The sequence below is a fragment of the Cuculus canorus genome, chromosome 2 (assembly GCF_017976375.1).
Source record: "Cuculus canorus isolate bCucCan1 chromosome 2, bCucCan1.pri, whole genome shotgun sequence".
Classification (NCBI taxonomy): domain Eukaryota; kingdom Metazoa; phylum Chordata; class Aves; order Cuculiformes; family Cuculidae; genus Cuculus; species Cuculus canorus.
This window is the reverse complement of record NC_071402.1, coordinates 93570954-93590492: the sequence shown is the minus strand read 5'-3', so window position 1 is coordinate 93590492 and position 19539 is coordinate 93570954. Positions and strand designations below refer to the sequence as shown.

Here is a 19539-nt window from a genome sequence, read left to right as displayed (position 1 = left end):
TAGCTCAGAAAACGAGAAGGAGTTTAGATCAGAGCTAAGGGAAAAAAATACCACAGGGAGCCAAGAAAATAGAATCATTGAAAAAGCTACTGAAATAGTTCCAGCAGCTTTATGCAAGGAAGTAACGCTAGCAGAGAGAAATGAATGGAATCCTGACCATACCAAAGCAAACGGCAAAGGTCACAAGGAATGGGATCACCTTACCCGAGCCATCTAACAACTGCACGACCATCTTGAGAATCAGTGATGTATTTTGTCCTCAGGGCTATCAGAACTTCACAAATGAAAGTAAAACACATCCCTTCGCTCTTGGCTTCTGACTAATAAGATAAGCAGAAGGAGAGGGGAGATGAACAGCATTATGTGATGTCCTTCTCATGCGGGGCTGAGGCAGGGAGGTTGCACGCTAAAACAATGCCTCCTTGCTGTGTCAGAGGACTTTATTGTCCAAAGCTGCAAAAGGGACCTTTCCAGCATGCTAAAATTCACCTACAGAAAAAGAAATAGGCAAAGAAGACATTTCAGCAAGTGGTCTTAATGAGTGCTTTCTTCAGTATTGATGGGAATGACCTCTTTCTGTGGTGTTTGAGAGAAGAACCAGTGGCATGTCCTGAGCTGCAAACGCAACCCAATTACCCCAGCAGCATCTCTGTGTGTGCCTAAACAGAGCCACTTGACCATGAAATTGGCAGTGAAGTTCATTTGCAACATTTTGAAGGTAACTGTGATAGGCATCTGCATGAGATTTCATTTCAGTACAGAAGTAGGATAAAATCCAACCAAAGCCTGACACTTATTACAACTAAACCAAAGTTATCTTTTTTCATCCCTTCAATGCTGGCACTGGACAAAGCAACAAACTGATGAAACTTGACTTCACTAATGCTGAAACTTTTCTCTTGAAGTTATCAAGAATCAGCTACCAAGAAGATAAAAAAAACCCCCAAACATGACAACTAGAACATTAGCCTTTCTGAGCATTTTCAACAATATAAATTTCCTCTGTCCATGCAGCTCATCGGGAACAGCATTGTCATTTTTAATTACCCATCTCTTTTGCACAAAGTATGTGTACCATATCCTACAAGGGTCACCGATCCCCTTCTGTCAAGTCAAACTTGCACATACAGTCTTTAAACGGAACTGGAGTCTTTGCCCACAATCTTCATCCCTGGAAGTGTTCAAGGCCAAGCTGGATGAGGCTTTGAGCAGCCTCAACTAGTGGAAAGTGTTCGTGCCCTTGGCACGGGATTGGAACTGGATGATCTTTAAGGTCCCTTCCAATGCAAAACATTCTATGATTCTATACATTTGTTACAAAGGGAGGAAACAAAAACCAAAGCAGATATGCTTGCAGATGCTTAAACACAAACATAAGGAAATAATGCAAAAATCTGAAATAAATGAATCATCACAAGAGAAGAACACCTTAATCTGTTTGATAAACACAGGGAATAGATGTACTAGCTCAGAGCGGCTGAACTCTAAAATTATCACCCATCTTCATATAGGCTTGCAATTTTGATTTATTTTAATTTTTTCACACAAGCCCCAATGTCCAAAGAAAGCTGAGGAAAAGGAAAACAAATGAAACCACCCCCAAAGAAAAATATTGCCAAAAAGTGCCTTTCTTGAGCCTCTGTGCACTGCCAGAGAATGTATTAGTGAACTGATGCCTGCCTTGCTGCTTAGTGAACTGGCTGTTCTGCCAACTTGAGATGAATAGGAGAAAGAAGGATCAGTTCACTGGAACTACAGGATCTCCCTATTTTCTTTTAGGTCTATGCAAAGCACAAGCATACTCTGTTCACAAGGAAAACAGTGTTTGAGTCGGATGACAGGAAGACATAGAAAGCCAAACCCACGATAGTAATTTGAGTATTTTCCTAGAGTCAAACAACGCAGGCAAAATGCTGTTCTTATTTTAATGAGACACACAATAAAGATAAAAGAAAATACCCTCTGAATTTTACCTTTTTTATACGTGTAACTTAGCAGGGGGAATTTGAAGGAAAGGAAGCTACAAAACTGAGCCTCATGAGTCCCTCTTTACTTCCCCATATCATTTCTAGTTCTCTCCAAGGGCTGCTAGAGGAGCCAAAGACTGGCAACCACAGAAAGAAGACAGTAAGAAATTGCTCTTATCAATTCAGATGCTGGAGCACGCAGCAAATACCATCTTAAGTGCCAGAAAAAGGTCACTAGAAGACAACCTCTCACCCTTATGGCTATAAACCATCAGACAATTACTTTGGGGCTGTAAATATTGATGAAAGCTTTAGTCATCTCACTGTTCTATTTCTCAACAGGGTACAATTCAGATTTAAACAGCCTAAGTTCCACACAAGTCTCTGCACCTGGATTTTCCTTTAGGCTGAACCCAAATTTCAAGGCTATTTATCCAATAGAAACACTGTGCTACCATAAGGGGAGTGTCCTGTTTTGCTGGTGAAGGGGAGAAGGAGAAGGAAGAGGTCTTTCAGTACTAGTTCAAATAGCTTCCATTGCCTGCCCGCCCATCCATCCATCCATCCATCCATCCGTCCATCCATCCATCCATCCATCCATCCATCCATCCACGTGTCTGTGCACTTGCACTGCTGACTGCTCAGCTTGTGCATCTGAATTTTTAGCAGTGTTGACATTTTAAGCAGATTGGAAAGTAAAATGAGAATGATAAGATGCCATAAAGCTCTATAGCAGCATGACACATGTTTCAGCTGATGGAGAAGAAACATTTCTAATGATGTTATTTATTTATTTACTTTACAAAAAGCAAGGTTGACAGTCTCCATGTTAAAAAAAATATTGGAGCTGAACACATGCTGTGTCAGATAATATCTGACTATTGGAAATGTCAAAGCAGCATTACCCAATGGATGGGTAAAAAGAGATAAAAGCAGTGCCATAATCCTTATCACATGGACTGCTGACGCTGGGCACTGTGGCTATGGTGTGACTATATGGATCACCAGTACTCCAGAGAAGCTTGCTAATACATGGACTGTGCATGCAGTAGACCACAGAGGCGTTCCCAGGCCTGACTCATTTGTCAGCTTGTAATTAATGAGTATTCCAATTATTTATCTTAAGGTCCCCAATGCATTCAAGTCTGCCTACCAGCACTTCCACATGTTGATTCTTGAATCTGTGTTAAAAGGATAATTAACATTCAAGACACTGGTATTTGTGTTGCAGTTGTACATCCTTCGGCCCACTGCTGAAGATGAAGAATGTTATTATCAACATTTCTAACAAACTTAGATATGCTTTTCTTGAAATGACCTGATATTTTCAGTGTTACCGTCATTACACTTCTGTGCTTCCAGACCTTTACAAGGAAGGATTTAAAATACCATTACTTTCTGTTATTCAAACAGATAATCAACTTCTTTTAGGAACAAGCTGAAATAAAAATCATTCTGCTACAAAAATCTCCCAAGATAAATTAAATAATTGGATCAATTTTAATTTTATTCCCTGCAATTCTATTGCACAAAGCCATTAGACTAATGGCCTGAAAAATGTCATACAAAAGACGACAGAGGGCAAGATATTTCTCTTAAATAGTGATAGGGCAGGACATCTCCTGAACTGCAACACTAAACCTGTCATCCTAGTCTTGAGCTGCACAGCTCAGAGCAGGATGAAGGAAAGAGAAGATTTGACGTATACTTTACATCCTCTTCAAAATGTCCGAAGTAAAAGATATACTGGGCCCTTCCAGCACAAAAGATTGTACATCTTAAATTGCAACCCCCAGGCTTCAGAGGTTCAGTAAATAGCTGAGACTGAATCTCTCTCCTACTTAGGGGCAAAGAAATGGGTGAAACAGTAATCTCAGTTACATAAAACAAGGTCTTGGAGCCTGTGTGCCTCTCACTCCAGTCCATGTCCTGACAAGCACACTATGAAGCATACATACGCATAAACCTGCCTTCCTCTTCTCTTTGGACACCTGGAACACAATTTTATTTGGGGGAGGATGGAGGAGCTAGGAAAATGTCTGGCTTTTATTCCTTAGTCGTATTTCCAAACCTTCAAAATTTCCACTGTCTATACTGAGAAAACCTGCAGATGCTGTCAGTCAGGTGTGGTCACCTCTTATTTTTGTTTTTTCTCACTGGGAACCCAAAGCTTTCCTTCAGAGGGCAGCAGTACTTGTCCATGAGATCCCTCCAAACAGCACATCTTCATGATGGCTGATAGGCACTATGATTTTGGGGGTATCTTTTAGACGGGGTGGCCTCAGCATAAGCAAGCCAGAATAATATGGCTAGCGATTCCAAAGAAGCTACAGCAAGTGGTTTTATAATGACTGATTTTATCTTTGATTTAAATTATACAGCGTGCTCATTGTTTTTAGAGCAACATAAATAATTAATACTCTTTTGAATCTAAGAGTCTGATCCAAAGGCCAAAGCTCAGTTAAATCTACCTCATCTTCACTAAGATGGACCCAAAACCAGAAAAATCATGGTGAGATGACAGCAACACGACCAAACATCACCTTATTCCTCTCCGCCTAATCCTTCCTGAGACAAGGAGACTAAAAGCAACAGACCAGTGAAGATTCAAGTCACTTCACAGGAGCAAAAAAGCAAAAGCACAGTCTTCCAGCTCATATAGATGACAAGAACATCGTTATTTTCTGAGAAATGCGCAAATCAAAGTCACAGAAAAAAACAGGGCCTTCAAGTACGTCCCAACTTCACCCCTTTTCAGCTTTGTTGCATCTGTCTAGATAATCACAAACATCACACTACTCTCCAGTTTCCAAGAAAGCAATTGCAACACCTAGCCAGAGCCAGCTTAACCACTCCACACTCCGGTGCTGCCCTTCAATTGCCCTGGTGCCCAGATACTCAGTTTTGGCTAATGGATTTGGGAAGATGCGTGAGACCTGGCATGATTGATTTCACTGACTACACACATATCTGATTAATCTTAGACATCCTAGCAGACCATTAGCAAAGTGGTACCACATACACTTAAACCATGCTCCTAAAATAACTTCTGGCTAATTGAGGACTGAATAAGGTGACAACAATGGGAAGTCAAATTTGCTATTGTCTGATTACAAACAAGATAATCTTACGTGATACAAAGGAATAGCTGCACATTTACTACCAGCCACTGAAATTGATCAAGAAATAAAACCTTGCAATACAAACATTTATGTACATTTATGAACATCTACCTCTTTCGGTGAAGCAGCAGCAATCAATGATAATGTTAAAAATACAACAGTATACTCAAAGGATAAGTTTTTCTCATCAGTCAAGAAGCCCATAAATGAACTCTGCTGCATGATATGATATGATACATGATACATGATATGATCTCTCATTTCTAAACAGCTGCTGAAGGTATCATAATAGAACAAACTGATAGAAGTAGTAGTGGTCACAAATGAAAAGAAAAGAAAAAGTCAAACATTAGGAGAAGAAAGGAATAGATGTCACATGCCGAAATACTGAGTTTTCCGATCTCTTCCCGACATAGCCAGTATTTCTCTGCCACTTAGCTCTGACGGGCCGTGATGATATTAATGAATACAACTCCAATATGGATGAAAAGTGAAGTACTTCCATGTATCTCATTTTCTTCTAAAGAATCCCAAGTTTCAAAAAAGAAAGAGGCCAATTGTGCAAACCATCCTCTAAGAGAAACATCTTTAAGCAAGTAAGGCAAGTACACAGAAAAGACAAAACACAGAAATGGAAACCCACCGAGGCTGGGATTAAAGCATAGAATAGGACATAGGGATGGTGCAAAAAAAAGGCACAGAAAGCTAAGCCTGTTCAGCCAAGTCACTATCAGATGAAGTGCTCTGGTAATAGCAGAGTGAGGTGGGAATTTCCTCCTCCATGATCTATGCCATTGTCCACATCTCGTCCCTTTTTTTAAGCATTGCTTCCCCCCCTTTACACGTGGGAAACTTGTGGCCTTGCATCATTCATCAAATACTTCTGTATTGTATTTCTGATGTATCTAACTTGATATGGAAGAATCAAAACTAGGCGTACTGCTCAAGATGGCAACAAATATTTAGAGTAGAGCATTATTGTTAAGTACAGGAAAAACACTGTATTCCTTTCATCATACTTGACAGCATTTTATCTGCTTTTTTGAACTCTCCACAGGGAACTGATTTTTCATTGAGTGTTCAGTGTTGCCCCAATCTTTGCAATTAACAGACTTACATATCCCAAGACTGTAAACTTGAAACAGAATAGAGAGCAAGATGGTAAGATGCTATCAAAAGATGGCAACTGAGTTACAACATTGAAAAGGAGAGAAATCAGAGAGAGGAGACAGGAATGAAACAGGCCAGCTATCTACTCTCTAAAGACTGGAAGACTGAGGTGTCCTCTTATCAATGTCCTCATATCAACACTGTATAACAGAAATGAGAGGATGATGAGCCATCACGATCAATTCCAACATTTCTGTTGGTATTGTTCCTAAAACTCCTCATATCAATGACACAGATACACAGGTGGCTAACATTTCTCCAGTAGGGACACGGAAGTTTTCACCGGAACTCAAGGCACTTGGACATCTACTTGCATAAGCTTGACCCTACCTTGTATACTCCTTTTTCCTCCCCTTCCAGTTTCAGTCAATAATGTAAATCATATTGCAGTTTTTCACAAGGAATCTTCCAGGGCTTTTCGAAGTAAGCATAGAGATCTGCTGGGTGACAACCTGTGCAAGCCTGGCCATGAACTTCTCATTGTCAGCACAGCCTTACCTGGAATTGTACACAACTGGCTTATTTTGTGGCCAGCAGTTTTGCTACAAGCAGCTTAACAGAATATGATCTAGTCACTACAGAGAGGCACAGGAGCAGTGAATGACTCGCTCCAGTCTTGGTGGTTTTTCTTCAGTTTTATTTTGGGACATAAAGGTAGAAGAAGTAATCATTGAATCATTAGGTTGGAAAAGACCTTAGAGATCATCAACTCCAACCGTACCTGTCTACTACTAAATCATGTTCCTCCTCTCTTTTCCCATCTATTTGTTTTCCTTTTACCACAGACTAGCCAACTGAAATAACTGCTAGTATTTAAGCAGAACCTCACATTTCTCCAGTCAGCCATTCACGTTTGCCAGTCTTAGCATGCAAGCCAGAGGTATGCCCTTTTGTAGCGTGAATTGACCTTTTTCTTCCTTTTCTCTTCCTCCCTGCTCTCCTCCCTGTCTGCAGCCCCTGCCCAACCACACCACCACAGTGCAGCCCTGTCTGTCTCTGATCTCAGGTCAAAAACACAGGTGAGTTTCTGTTAGTCCCTAATATGCAAGCCACACCGCCAAGGAGCGCAGCAATGGGACTCTACCCTCCCCTTCCCTGGTAAAGTAAAGGTAAACAACCCTGTCTTGCCTGCCTTGGGATTTTGCCATCTGGAAGTTACCATGAATAGGAATCACACTTTCTTCCTAGAAGGGCGTGTTTATTCTCAGGCTGCAAAACTCTGAGGGCTAGTATCTTCTCAAGTAGAAAGCAATGCTGGTGGGAACAGTGTCCCACTCGGCTCCCCAGCAGCATGTTGGGATGTAGAATATCTTTCCTTGACCTCATCACCTTTCTCTGGCATAGCACCATAGTCACCCAAAGCAAACACTACGGAATTCAACTAACAACAATAAACCAATTTTATTTTATGATCTGCACTGTCAAGGGGACATATTTCACTCTGCAATGAAAGCCCATGCCTTCCTCTCCACCCCCTTTCTTTAAGGTAACTATCCCTCAGAGACTAAAGACACACATAGCATAATTATATCAGCTGCTGAAACCTGAAACATGTTTTTCAGCTTCCCACACTTCACAGCAGGACCAGGTACAGTGTTTTTTTGCCTACTTTTCCATTCTGTGCAGCCTAATTTTTTTCCTCAAAAATATTTTAGGATTTTTAACAAGTACAATTGTAAATGACTGCAATACCTCATAGCCACATACTGTGCTCACTCTAGAGGTGGTAATGGAAGAGCAGTTACCATTTGAAATAATGTGAGAATTAGTGGAGGAAAACTTATTTTCATACACAGATCTTGCAGGTCTTATGCCTTGTCTAAAAGATAACTATTTAATTTAAAAATTACTTTTGTGGGAAGCAAAATAATCACCTTAGAGACAATCTCTTCAGTGATGATAAAGCAAATGTTCTCAAAAGTTCCTGGTTGAAAAAACTAAGTCTTCAGTTCCAGGTGGGATTCACACACAAACCACATACAACCCCCAAAATTCTCCTTTCCGTTTGGAAAAAAAAATATTTATTTGGAAGCTCTAGAAGGAGAATGGCAGCAAAAAAATGAGTGTCAGAATTTCTACAGCAACAGTATCTCAGTCCACACTGATTTTCATGTATATATAAGATAATGAATCATTTCTGCTTAAACAGCATAACTCTCAAATAGAGAAGCATACAAAACCAGACTGGGTTTGAGCTGTGAATTAAACCTTTTGGATGTATTCATTCTTAATATTATTAGTATTTTCACTACACTTCCACCTAGAGACTCCAAAAACCTGGAGCCTCCCCCCACAGTCATCAGCACTAGGAATGAAAATGGCAAGAGACAGCCCATTTCTGCCCTCTCACTAAAGGACTTATATTCTGTTTACAGACCACCAGGCAGGTGAAAGGCAATTCCACTGTCTCCATTTTACAGACAAGGAACTTCAGTGTGGAGGGATACCTGGATGGACATGTCATCCAGAGATCCTCTGCAGAGGTGGGAATTGAGCTGAGAATCCTCATGTGCCACTCACAAAGAACATTTCTCTGTGCAGTCACTCTTTTCCAATGCACTGTTAGATTAATTGCGTACCACTTGTCAGATCCTCTGCATAAAAATCAGAAGTATCCTACTTCAATTGCTCCACTCGCTCTTCCTGTTAGGTCATTTCTTTCTAGTCACACTAAAATAGAGATGCATCTAAACCATGTTCCAGATCCAACCTCAGATTTCTGCAGGAGACTGAGATTTACAGTCAGTTTTCAGTTTACATACACCTTAAAATGCAGCCAAATCTCCTCTCCCTGTATTTGTTCCTCTAATTACCATTCCCTCGCTCACCAGTCATGTCATCTGCCATGACCCAGCACCACCACAACCCTCACAGAGGCCACTGAAATCAGTACATTGAAAAGCGCTCTGCACATACCAGGAGATGTTTAGCATTAAACAGTCCTAGCGCACCTCAGTCTCTGGTAGTTCTAGTTCCTTCTGCTTATCAGCCACTGTCCCACATTTACATTCCGTATTTTCATCTGTTCTTTCCTGTTGCTGGTGCTCCCAAAATACCTCCACTTGTATTGTCTTCTCACTTCTTGTCTGCCTTTCCTTGGCACTTTTGCAATTCTTCACCATCCTGCTTCTCCCAATATCTCCCCCACAGCCCTCCTTGGGCCGTATTCAGAGCTCAGCCCTGACTGCTCTTTTACTCCTGGAGGTGACTCATATCTTCCTACATTTGACCTCTCCCTTATGGTTCAATCTAGCACGTCTGATTGCTTCTCCAGCATCCTGTCCTGGATGTTCCATGGCCACTCAAACTTCACAGGAAGTTTTTCAGTCCTGAAAAATGTGTCAGAATCAAGCCAGTGAGTGTGCTCAGCCAGCATAGTTTGGGCTAGAGTTTCTTTAGTTTCTGAAAGAAACTCGTAGCTGTGCATCCTGGTGGGGAAGAAAGGATTAAGGCTGTACCGGTATTACATTCTTTTAAAATTATATCCATAACAGTTTTTTCACAAAGTGGAATAAAATCCTGCTCCATAGAAGGAGGGGGTGAAAACTGATGAGATGCTCTGGAAGCCTGCTTGCTGGAAGCCTTTCTGCTCTGTTCTTTGCCTCTTTAAGGTTACTATACTAACTCCCGTAAAGAGCCATACCCTCCCCTTGGAATATCTAATGGTTTGAAGCTAAATAATCAACATAAAAAAAAAGGATCTAAAGTCCTTAAATACCTACCTATTAGCCTGTTAAGAGGTACAAGTAACTGGAGTTATACATTCACAAGCATCCATGCATGCACATGTGTGCATTAAAAGGGAGGAACACAATGCTCTTTTTTTTACTGTGCTAAGATTTCGAGTACGAGGTTGCAAAAAACAACCCAGCAAATGATCTTGATGTAATTGAGCTTTAGGTCAATTCCATTAATCTAGAAAAGCATATTTTTAACAAATGGCTTCATTTGCTTTTAAGGATATATAAAACACGCTAACAGTGTAAAGTACCTGCTGCTGCACATAGCCCTTCATTAATCTGTGGGTCTTGCTGTCACCAGCAGCACATAAGTGGAAAGAAAACACTCAACATTTTGCATAGCATTCATCGGATTCTTCCCTCTGCCGTAGTGGCATAAGCAGTAAGAGTGCTTAACCCACTGTGGGTTTCCAGGCTTCTCAGGCTATATTCTCCTTTTCCACTGAAAGCAATCCTGTTCAGCTTTAGTTGCTTTTTAATCAAAGGAAACTATAATCACACTAGCAGGATGCTAATTCTAAAGAGACATTAGCGAAACCACAGTTACTTCATTAAACTGCAGACCTCTGGTTGACAAAGGACTATCAGATCCCAAGTAATATTTTGTTCTTTTGCACACACCAAACAAAAGGAGCTTTGGTAATAATGACGATAACTATAACGATGATGATACCAACCTCAGCAACATAAGCTGAAAAATGAAGTCCCAACAACTAATGAGGACAGCAGCTCAGAAAATTATAACAATTTCATATTCACATTTATCACCAAAAAAAAAAGCCTTTCACTGACCTTCAGAAAATGAGATTTGTTTATCACATCAGTTAGTAGGGGGTCCTAAGTAACATGTAAAACCACGGAGCAAAACGAAGTAATACAACATCGAACAAGAACGCAGGATAACATCTACGAGGCTGGTTTTGCCTGAATATTTTTATGCTTCTTCCAGCTTCCAGCTTCTACTTGCTGACTTTGGAAAAATCCAAATAATTTGTCGTTGTTGCCTTCAAGTATATGCATTCCCAGAAACATAAAAAGCATATACTTACCTGTAGAAACCCTTGTGATTGATTATACTGTCACTCTCTGAATACCCTCTGGAGGATTTGCTCAGTCCCAAAAGGAGAGGGGGAAGGGATGGGAATAGTTGTCTGATGAAGAACACTATATTAATTCCAATAAAAATATGATTTCTCACACACATTTGAGAGCATGGTGAAAATCACACTAGCTGGATTCCAGGTAAACCAGTCCTTCCAAATATTGAGTTGAGTCAAGCAAACTCTACTGCAGCACAATGAGGAAAAAGTTGATGTAACAAGGCAGAACCCCCGATCTAAAATTCTTAGGAACGGTAACAGAACACAATCAATACACACAGCAATTTCTATAGCAACTGGGGAGAAAAAAGCATGGGGAAAAAAGAAAAGAGAGTTGGTTCCTTAACTGTTAGCACAAAGCTTCTGTGGCAAATGAGGGAACCTGTCTTTCTTGGCATCTCTCTGATCGACAGGCTGAATCGATGCCCAGTGCATTCCTCTCGCTCTCCCTTTCGTCTTTCCCTGGGATCTGTGGAGGGGCAAACCGAGCATCCCAGCCTCCGTCAGGAGCGCACAGATGTACACACACACCCCGCTGCAAGCAAACGCGCTCCCCTGCCTCTCTCCTACACCCACAGGATCTCAGCACTCACCGTCACGGGCTTCCTCCCCGCGACTGCAGTTGCTGCAAATGTGTTTGATCTCCTTGCCTATGTGACAGTGTATCACAAAAGAGACATTGTTGTTAGTGGTGGCGGGCTCCTTCAGTGGCTTCATCCTCACTAGATAAAAAGCTTTCTTTTTAGGTTTCTCTCCACTCATGTCTGAAACCGAGACCTGGCTGCAACCAGAAGAAGAAAAAGCAAGCATCCCAGGCTGCCCGGCGTGCGTGCAATCCGCCATCCGCTCCCTCTCGCCTCGGCGTTTAGCTGCCACACACACAACAGGGATGAAGGGGAGGGCTGGGGGAGCAGGGGGGGGAGGCGGGAGGCAGAGCAGGCAGAAGCGCTGCCTCAGTCTTGCTGCCCTCCACGACCCTGCTCCTTAACCAATCCAGTTGGGGCTTGGCTGGAGGATGCTCAGCATGTCCCCACTCTGGCCATGCCTGCAACCAGCCGTGGACGCTCGGAACGCTTGGCGGCAAAGAGGAGCTCAGTAACGTCTCGACTACCTTGCTGGCTGCATGCATCCCAGGAATGCAGAGCTTCCCTTTGCTTTCCACCTCCTCCCCTTGTTTTGCCAAGCTTCCCACACCTATGGGAGACCCATGCTGGGCTGTGGCCCTCTGGGATGGTGGGCACCGCCACTGGCCCCTTGCTGGACATGCTGTGATGCTCAAGCCCAGGGAATGGGCAACCTTGCCTTTGCGCTCAAGCAGCACGGCAGCCTGTCCCATCATAATTAATATTTCACATGCACAGGACAGTGAACCATTGGACTGACAGTGGGCTGACACACACACACATACACCCACCCCCGTGGGTAGCGTTGGTTTTGGGGGTGCTGGGCCTCTCTGTCCCAGGAAAACCAACTCCGCTCCTGCAAACCTCTCCTGCTTTTCTTTCTTGCTTTTTTCTGCCTGTTTCCTTCTTTTAGAAGACAGAGGATGTGCCTGTCCTGGTCTGTGTGGGGCTCACAAGGACAGTCGTTGACAGCAACTGGCACTGCCCAGTGACTTCAGACCAAGTACCGATGCAGCAGAGTGCTCCTTCTACACTAAGGCTGACCAGAGGCTTCCGGAGAAGTGCAGACAGTTTGATTTTGTTCAGACTGCTAATCTGGGGGATGAATACCCCCTTCTTTGTCACTCTTGCCTCCTACCCAAACTGCAGCAGCTCTGCAGCTCAACCCTATCATCCCTGGGTGCCCGTAGCCTGGGCAGTGCACTTCCATAGGTCCCCCAGCCCAGAGGGGATTATAATCTCCGGCCAGACGCTCTGTCAATCCCTTGCCGCCCAGCTGTCCCCAAAGTGTGCCGTCTGTTTTCACAGCACAGTAATCAGTTCAAGCTTCCAAACCTGCCAAAGCAGCAGCTCAGGACAGTGCCTGTGACACAGAGAAAGGGGGGAGTTGTGGTGAAGATGCTTGCTTCGTGCTAGCTTTGGGAATGAAAGACAGAAGAAGAGACAATATCCTCAGCTATTCTGGTAGATACTACAGGAATGTGGGTGTTGCTGCTTTAAATCTTCAGCAAGACATCAGTTTGGCAGGCACTATGCAGAGAGAGAGCAATTGGGGCAGATGAAGCATGGCAAAGAATAACCCCATTCTCCTTATTTTTAGCCAAAGCCCTTGCCTGCTGTTAGAAGAAATCCATTCATTCTGTAATTCTTTACTATTTTCCACATATTGTTGCCACATGTTTTACAGCAATAAGAGGGTAAAACAGCCTTAATTCTCTTCAATTGTACATGAAACACTCAGTGAGACTTTCGCCTAAAGAAAGACTGAGCAGAAACTTAAGGATTCAGTGGTGTGGTATTCCATTTTCTCAAATGCACATATGCACACACGCACACAGACACACACACAGGATGCATGCAATGAAACTGCTGACCTACTTGTTCTGCGTCATTCTGATGCAGGTCTCACTTCTCACCTGGTGCTCCTGGGAGCTGAAACCTTGAGATGCCACATACAGCAAAAATTGCAAGGCTTTACTCTTCTTAGCTGTGTTCACAAATCAGACCAGGTGCTATCAAATCTCAGGGAAATATGGGCTGAAGCATGCTCTCGGCAGTATCGTGCCATTCACTAAGCCACGCAAAGCACCCTGCACACTGGGCTATGTACACGGGTTTATGTCAAACAGTCAGTCACCTCAGGTTAAGTATCACCCCAAAGGACTTGATTTTGCATGTGTTGCTCATCTAAAATTCTTACGTGTTTCATGTAAGTCTTAGAAGAATAAGGAATGCAGAATTATTCAGGAAGAAGCAAGTGAACTCTCCAAATGGGTGTATCGTGTAGTTATGCGTTAACACACTGAAAAGCTGTATCTTCAAATGCCTGATGCTGAGACAGTGTTTGCTAACTTACATGTTTGGAAAGCAAAAGCTGAGAACAGTTTCATCCCCTACCATTTGTCCAGCAGTTCAGACACTTGGAATGGATTTCCCTCTAAATGACTCACTGCCTTTGAGAACACCTACAGTCTGGTTGTGATTCAGAAAATAATTAGGTAAGCAGAAGCCATGACCATAATTCACCTTCTGAACTTGCTTAGAGTTCTCTGCTCTTTGTCACTGGTACCTGGCACTGCTACATTAGGAAGTCAGAAAGGAAAGCACATTCAAATGCGATTTTCCCTGAAACTGGGAAATACGAGTGTTAACAAAATGCAGGGTGATGTCAAAACTGGAATATCATATCTGCTGTTTCAGGGCAGCATTGCGGTGTTGTGCCTCACCTGTTTTAGGAAATAAAGCTAGCACGAAGTATTCTGCAGAGCTGAAGACCAGCAGAGCTTAGGCACTCGTTAGGCAAATGGTCTTACAGTTAAGGAATTAGGTAGGACTTTGGACATGAAAAACTGGGTTAGGTCATCAGTCTTTTGCAAGGTCACCTTGGACAAATTACTTGCAACATCTTGATATCTCAGCTCCTTGGCTAAAGAATAGTGATGCCAATGTTTCTGGTTTTCAGACAAATTTTATGAAATCATCTTGCAAGTTGCTCTGAAGTGGTGTGTATATGACAGAGAGGGAACACTTATACAGACTCTTCAAATACAGAGACCTACTATCTAGAGCAAAACGAGAGAGGAAACAGGAAAAACATGTTCCATCAGGCTTAGTTTGAGCAATTCGCTCAGTTCAAACTTACGCTTTTTTGTTTCATGGGATTTTGATTCAACAATGTTTATCTATCCTCTTCCAACTATTTTTATTCTAAAACCACAAAATGCAACTCAGATCTGAAAACCGACTTGGTATTGAAACCCCTGCATTTTTAGTAACTCTCGTTATTATCTCCCAAGCCCAAGCAACTTTTAGAGACGGACAGGAGCAACCCCTTTCTCAGGCAGAGACCAAGCATGGACCTATTCCTACAGGTCAGGTGTAAAGCTCTTTACTGATTCCATACATCTTCAGGTGTATACTACAAAAGAACTACCAAACATTATGGGACAGAGATTTTGCAAGCAGATCCCAGGAGACTGCAGAAGCTCAGCTGCTCTGACATGTTTAGGGACATTTGGGAATTAAATAACTGGTCCAGTGAGTTGCACTGATTTTGTTTAGATAGGAAGCCCAAGTTATCATGGAGAAAGCCCAGTGCATTTTTGCTTGCAGATGCTATGTATTTTGAATGCAAACAAGCCCTGAAGCCATCTGCTAGTATGTCTCTTGCAACATGTGCTTCACTATAACATGCAAATTGCATTCATTCCTAAGAACCGCCTTATAAAGAATCTGAATTTGCCACAGCTCATGAAACAAAAATATGTTTAATTATGATCTGTGTAATTATGGTGAAAGCTGCCACTGCTAATCAGTTCCAGAACAAATAATGCAAAATGAACATACTACAGTATTCCTGCATAAAATGACTTGCTTTGCCTTGTTTTTGAAGATAAGTAAAAAGAAAAATAACTTTTTCACTACCTCAATATGTGGCTGCAAACCCTGGCATAATTTTGCTGCACACTGGACAATAAAATCCATTAAGAGGATGTCAGACAGTTGGTTATTTGACAGTGAATTAACAAACTTACAACCTATTCCCAGCCCACAATCGCTTTTTGTGTAAGCTTGGGAAACTATTTGTATCTTTGGTTCCTCCTGCCACAGCCTTTTCCATTAAGGAGAGTGACAATTCCATCATCAGTAAAGAAGAGATGAAAGCAGCATCCCCTTTAAAAAGGTGACTACTGAGAAATGGGCTCACATCTACATTAAAATCTTGGAGGTTTGTGTTTCTGTTTTTTCCCCTGGACTAGGTCTCTCCTTGTCCCGGGTAATCTGGCTGAGAGTCTTTGTGGGGCCACTGTGCCCTCAAACAATCTCTGTGAAAGCAAAAAGGGATGCCGGGACCAAGCAGCCAAAAGCAGGCAAGCTATTGCTGCATCCTCCACATAACAGAGAAGATTTTCTCTTACTTCTTTCTCTAAGCTGTGGCACTGTGCTAATGCCCAACGCCAGTGAGGACACTACTGAAATCTGCCCTGAGCCCCTCAGCTGAACAACATGGAGGTTTCTGTGTGGGCAGGACAGGCCCTCTCCTGTTTCCAGCACAAACAGCAGGACATCAGAAATTGTATGGAAGCCTCTCAGCCACATTTCTTCAATACAAAGGTTGTCTTGGGGAGCTGTAGTGTTTCCCTGAAGAAGCTGTGGTTAACAGAACTGCACTGTCCAGGTGAAAATGCCTGAGAAATGCAAGTCTAACAAGGAAAAATCACATCTTCTCAGCAGTTTTGTCTTTCTAACCAAACCACTGTGATTCATTTGTTTTGCAGTCTATTTAGGCAGTTATGTTTATGCAGGAATGCCCCTGTACTTGGCAAATATATCTAAATATTTTACTTCTCTTCCTGCTTCTTCTGCCCACTGTACTATGAATCCTAGTAAGAATAATAAAAATAAAGAAATAAAAGATAAATTAACTAATTACCAGCTGTTCTGGTGATTATTGCATACATCGATGTTGTATTACACATACTGAAACAAACTGATCAACTTGGAGTAAAGAGGAATACGTGAACAATTTGATCCACTGCTGCAACAGAGGAATCAGCCACCAACACAGTGCTCTCTTTGGTAGCATCTCCTACTCACTGCCAAAAACTGCCCCAAAGGCCACCTCAGGACAGCTGACATTTGCCAAAGGAGTTTGTTGCCAGGTGGAGAATCCTTCTACTCGCAAGCCACAACTCAAACCCGGATACCCAAGTGTTTTCTGCTTGCCAGGCAACTACTGCAGTAGGACTCTGGCCCATGGCAGGGGCTCCAGGTTGCTAGGCTGACAGTATTTCTGTGTATTTCTGCTTAGTGCATGGCACATTAGCAAAACTGGGAAGGTAAGGAGGAGGGAGAATCAGCCTGAGACTCCTGCAGGCCAAAATAGATGATGACCTTTTTAGTTCTGCAGCTATAAACACATTCTCAAGCAGCTACTACTCACAGTCACGAGCCCAAGAGAGCCAAGTGATGAGTACTGCACAAACAAAAGCAAACTGAAGAGAGAGGAAAGGAAAGAAAATGCCCTTTCCTGGTCTTCTTATGTTCAGCAATACTGCTGAAACATCACATGGCTCATTCTTGCTCTATTTGCAGGTCTCTCCACATCCTATGCGCACACTTTGCCATGATGGAGATCTCTCCTTATGTAGGAGAAGCCCTGCTTTACTTCCATGGGATACCATATGGTGTGATAAAAATGAACAGAAAAGGTTACACACAAAAAAACACTCAAGCTTAGAAACACTTGTTTGCTGCAAGTGTGAAGAACTGCTGATGGTAAAGGACTTCTAAGGATAAAAAGGAAGATGTCATCCTACCCAGCAGGACAGATGGAAAGTTACTGAGCTGTCATTTGAATGCCCAAACATATATGTCTAATTAATACACAAAGGCCTGATGAAGCTAAGGGTAAACACCAGCAATGAACCAACGTAGAGTCTGGATTTGTAAAACAGCTGAGCAAGCAACCATTAGCATTACATGATGCTCAAAGGAAGAGACAATCTTCATGCTGAAATTGTAGGTGAAGTTCTAAGTTTAGCAAAGCCACTGCAAGTCCTAGCACCAGAGCCACTAGTCACCAGTCCTAACAAATTCATTAGCTCCCATCTAAGAAAACTCTGAATTTTTGTATCTAATTTAGATGTGGAGTGCCTTTGGGTTTTAGCAATCCCTTTGGAGCACTTTGCAGATCCTGCAAAACTGGCTTTCCAGAGGAAGGGAAGCCTATGCCATTTTACCTTGATCACAGACACACAATAGAGCAGAGGCATGAACTCAGACTCAGTAGCACTCCCGCACCTCTGTTTAGATATAGCTGCAATCCTGAAGTTAACAAAAAGTAGTTTCAAAAACCTCAGTGTAATTATGAGACTGAAATCAAGGAGGAATCTGAATCAGGTTCTGCACATCATAACATTTACTGAAATGCAATAGCACTGGTGACTTGGACACTCAACAACATGTAGTAACTTCCTTGCTAGTTACTTCCTGCTTGACATTGAAAGAATAAAGTCCAGTACATGCTGTGGATTTTTACACCTCACCACCTCCTGAATTCTTTTTCCTTCTGTTCATAAATAAAAACACAGTTCTGTATCTCTTGTTTTCCTCCCACCAAAACCAGAGCTGTCATATATAGGTGCAGAAAAATAGTTATTAAAAAAAGGCAATATAAAATCAAACCCACAGTCAGGTATCTGGCTTCATCTAATTCCTCAAAAGGTTATGGTTCCTGACAGCACACTAAAGAAATACTTATTGAGGGAAGAAGGCAGTGTGCCTGTGTGCCTGCCTGTGTGTCTAGCAAGCCCCTGAGGGAAAACTGAGTGTGACTTATTCTTCTCAGAAATGCTTCTAGCCACAAAAAAAAAAGGAGGCAGAAGGTCCAGAGGAGCAGGCTGAGGCCTTGGAGTAAATAAAGTCAAGCACTGACCACTTCTGGGTGGCAAATAGACAGAACTGCCCTATATGTCATGGCTTACTTTTATACATCTTCCTATGGATATAGAAACTAGGCACTTGTGGTTTTGCTGGTTCCGAGTAAAACTATATATCTGAAAAACAAAACAAAGAAGGCAACTGGAGAGTTAAAGAGATACACATTTTACATTTTGAACACTAATATGAACAATATCAAATGTTTAACTTGAAATAACACGGAAAACATACATTTGCAACATTCAACAGAGAAACCTGAAACTGTGGAAGCAATCAAGTTCTGTGTGGGACAAAGTGATGACTTGGAACAGCCTTTTTCTGGAGACTCCAGCATGCAACAAAAGCTCAGTAAAGCGCATCATGGTCATCATCTTTCCGCTTGCCACTATTGTTTTCTTGCTGTTTTCTCAAGAATTGCACATCAAGATGGGAATAAAAGAAACACTGCTGAGAAAAATCTACTTGTAATTGCTACTGCCTAGAAGTCTTGGGTCATTAGCCTGAGAAACCAGAGGAAAACTCAGTCTTTCTAGATCTGCCACTTGGGGTATCCTGAAATTCTTTCTCTCTTTTACAGCATGCGGGATAGACATGAATATCACAAAATCCCAGAGGTCTAAGACTTTCCATTCTCTGTCACAGGTGCCCAAGGACTAAGCCATACACAGTGCTCTGTCTGCCCTGTCTCCAGAAAGGTCTGAGTCATCTGGCTTCAAGGAGAATTTAAGAAAATAGGTCAAACTGAACTTTCCATCACCACAATTGCAATGAAGTCAATCAGCTTTCACAAGCATTGCTCTCAGCACAAATTGCCCCCGCACTTCTGTCTACATGACTAATCAAATTAATTCCTGATGATACTAAGTAGCACGGCT

General features: G+C 42.2%; 1 protein-coding gene across 9 annotated transcripts in view; it reads right to left on the bottom strand.

The window, feature by feature from the left end:
• The window catches only part of PHACTR1 (phosphatase and actin regulator 1), a 321265-nt gene that overhangs the window by 140609 nt on the left and 161117 nt on the right, over window positions 1-19539 (bottom strand). Inside the window, exon 1 of one of the 9 annotated variants that reach the window (XM_054059102.1) lies at window positions 11693-11960. The exons of 5 other annotated variants lie outside the window; for them this stretch is intronic. In XM_054059102.1, the coding sequence (XP_053915077.1) occupies window positions 11693-11942 (250 nt within the window). In that variant the 5' untranslated portion in view covers window positions 11943-11960. Of the gene's footprint in view, window positions 1-10791; window positions 10812-11048; window positions 11386-11446; window positions 11605-11692; window positions 11961-19539 lie in introns of those variants that run through there. 3 more of the 9 variants (XM_054059104.1, XM_054059105.1, XM_054059106.1) reach the window with 3 other exon arrangements.